We start from the raw sequence: 3,435 nt of genomic DNA on the forward strand, positions 1-3,435 counted from the left end.
ATTACGATTTAGCGGGTTAATGGGTAAGCGGGGCGGGTATGGTTTTATATTTCCACCCGTTGGGGCAGGGATGGTTTTGGAAAATGGTACCCGCCACGGGTGGTGGGGCGGGGATGGGTACAAGTTTTTCTTGGTGGGTACGGGTACGGGGGAGTCTATATCCACCACCGCCCCGCCCCAATGACATCCCTACTGCAGAGATTGTATTGTTTTGTTTTGTATAGAATCTAAGATATTGAAATTAATAATACCATAACAGTTCAATTTTTTAATGTTTCCAGGCATTGAAATTAATAATACCAATGCAACAACTTTGTCTATACCTACAGTTGCGTCCGAAACCTGAGAAAATACTATCCATAATCTTAGATTGAGATATACTCCAGGTGGTAGTGAGGAGTGGAGTAGGATGGTAGAAAATGGTTTCAAGCCTGCTCTGGGGTTAATGTTTGTAAAGCTGGAGGAGGCAATAGAGTTTTACAATTTATATGTTGTGGCTTGTGGTTTCATACCAAGAAAGTACACACAAACAAGATTCCCTGATGGTCTGATAGACAAAAAATCAATGGTATGCAATAGACATGGATTCAAAGAGGATCGCAAAAAACTCAAACCTGCTGTTGAATTTGAAAACACATAAGAGAAAAAGAAGAGGAAAAGATCTGTAGAGCCAAAGAAAGCAAAAATAACAAGATTTGGTTGCAAGGCAAAAATACGGGTTTGTGCTGTATTCAATTACCTTAAAGAGCTAATACGGTATGCCATTGATACGTTTTATGAAGGTCATAATCACAGACTCTTCTTACTCAAAGAAAGAGAATTCCAGAAAATTTTAAGAACACTTAACCTTTACATTAAGCAGACAATTGTTAACAATTGTAAACTCAACATCGGGGCTAGCCAAGACATTTATAATCTGGCGGAACAATCAAATGGGTATGCAAAAATCGGTGCATCTCTCACGGAATTCAAGAACTTCAAAAGAAATATTAAATGTTACATAGGTGACAAGGATGCTGACATGATTCTCGATTATTTAAAGGGGCTCTCTGAGTCACAAGATGGCTTTTACTTTGCTTATGAAGTTGATGAAGATAACTGTTTGGCTAGAATCTTATGGGCAGATGCACAGGCAAGAATGAGTTATTCCTTGTTTGGAGACACCATCACCTTTGATCCTACTTATGGTACTAACAAGTACCACATGTCCTTCATCCCATTCACTGGTGTTGACAACCACAAAAAGTCGGTGACTTTTCCTGCTGCACTTATCGATCATGAGAACGATGGGTCATTCATTTGAGTGTTTAAGAAGTTCCTTGATTGTATGGGCAATAAGGAACCTCAGTGCATTCTTACTGATCAAGATCCAGCAATTAAACTCGAGGTGTATTCTGTATTCAAGAAAGCAAGACATCGCTACTGCATGTGGCATATAATGAAAAAACTTACCGATAAAGTTGAGTCACAGATTTGTAAGGAGAGTGACTTTGTTTAGCGAATATGTGCAGTTGTTTGGGATAATGACTTGGAACCCATTGAGTTTGAAGAAAAATGGTCTCAAGTGATTAGTGACTTTGAGTTGAATGATAATACTTGGTTGACATACATGTATGGCAAAAGGCACAAATGGATACCTGCTTACTTTAGGAATTTGCTTTTAGGTTGCCTTTTGAAAACAACACAAAGATCAGAGAGTCAAAACAGTTATTTCAAAAGATTTGAGAGCATAGATGGCACACTTGTTGAATTTTGGTTGCGTTTTCAGAGTGCAATAGAACAACAATGCTATAATCAGAGATTTCTTAATGCTGCAAGTGACAGCACGTTGCCACAGGTTTCTTCTAAGACAATGATTGAGAAACATGCCTCTAAAATCTACACACATATTGTTTTCTATGAGTTCCAAGAGCAAGTGCAAGCGGCTCCCTGTTCGCGTGCCATTAGGGGATTTTCTGAGCAAGGAAACATGGACATTATAAGTGTTGAAGATGCTTACGGGAAACATAGAATATTCCAGGTTATTCCATTTTATAAACATAATTGCCTTTTTACTTTATAATACAATAAATGTGATAAAAGAATACAATAACTGTGTTTTAACATTAAAAAATTGGATGGACTTTTACCTTGGTGTTCATTGCTATTCTGCATAAAATAATTCATGTTGAATTATATAATAACTATGTTTGCTTTTTGATCGAAATAACTACACTGTAATGCAGGTTGCTCACAATAACGAATCAAAGGAAACAACATGTACGTGCAAGATGTTTGAGAGGAAAGGAATCCTTTGTAAACACATTATATGGATTATATCAGGAAAAGGATTGCATAGCATACCGGAGCAGTACATCGAAAGCAGATGGACGAAGAAATCATATAGAAAGCCTTTGTATGGACTGGATGGAAAGTTATTGCAAGACTACGATCCCACTGATTTGAGAAAGTTGGAATTATCAAGGGTATGGTCTGAGTTTTATGCAACAATAAGTGTTCTTAACTCGATGCCTCAAACTCAGATCAAGGAACTAAGTTTGATGCTTTTACAATTCCGAGAGAAAATAAATCCAACAAAAGAGAGCTTGACAAAGGAACAAGAACTGGAAATGCTCTTAGGTTGTTCAGCAAAATCAAATATTACTGTTCTTCCACCAAAGATTGCAAAAAACAAAGGAAGTGGCAAGAGAATGAAATTAAACAAGGATAAGGCAATTGAGAAGGCAAGCAAACCGAAGAGGCTATGTAATAACTGCAAACAAATGGGAAACCATGACAAGAGAAACTGTCCAAATCCATTTGTTGAGCATGCTTTGGAGGAAGAAGATGAAGAGTAAGATGAAATGGAGGATGAATATGAAGAAGAAGAATAAAAAATGGAATATGAATATGATATATCATACTAATTAATGATAGGAAAATTACTTTACTATAATTCTCTGATAAATTTGTAATCAATGTTTCTTAGTTGTGATTTTGTTCATGGAATACCTCGCAAATATTACAATAGTTGTGTGAAAAGCTTTACAATAGTCAAGGTTATACTTTACAATAACCGCATAATTACAATAATTGTGTTAGAGTTTTACAATAACCAAGGTTATACTTTATAATAATTGATTTTGAATCTATTTGCAATTGTTCTGATTTTGTTTCATTTAATACCTTGCACTATTATAATAATCACGTGAAAGCTTTACAATAATCAAGGTTATGTTTTACAATAACCACAATTTTACAAAAACTATAATTTACAATAATGAAGGTTATGCTTTATAATAATGAAGGTTATGCTTTACAAAAACTATAATTTACAATAATTGACGTACCAAATTTCTATAAATATATTGACATACCAAATTCAATTCATCACAAATATACATCAAATTCCTGATTTCGCCATGCCTCATCTTCCTTCTTCATCTTCATCCTTTC

General features: G+C 35.4%; 1 protein-coding gene across 1 annotated transcript; it reads left to right on the plus strand.

The window, feature by feature from the left end:
* Positions 1-1,327: 1,327 nt before the first annotated feature.
* LOC141649082 (protein FAR1-RELATED SEQUENCE 1-like) lies at positions 1,328-2,837 on the plus strand. The gene is made up of 3 exons (XM_074457781.1): positions 1,328-1,424; positions 1,512-2,020; positions 2,226-2,837. The coding sequence occupies exons 1-3, from the start codon at positions 1,328-1,330 to the stop codon at positions 2,835-2,837; spliced, it is 1,218 nt and encodes a 405-aa protein (XP_074313882.1).
* The last annotated feature ends 598 nt before the right edge of the window (positions 2,838-3,435 follow it).

This window comes from Silene latifolia, chromosome 3 (genome assembly GCF_048544455.1).
Source record: "Silene latifolia isolate original U9 population chromosome 3, ASM4854445v1, whole genome shotgun sequence".
Taxonomy (NCBI): Eukaryota; Viridiplantae; Streptophyta; class Magnoliopsida; order Caryophyllales; family Caryophyllaceae; genus Silene; species Silene latifolia.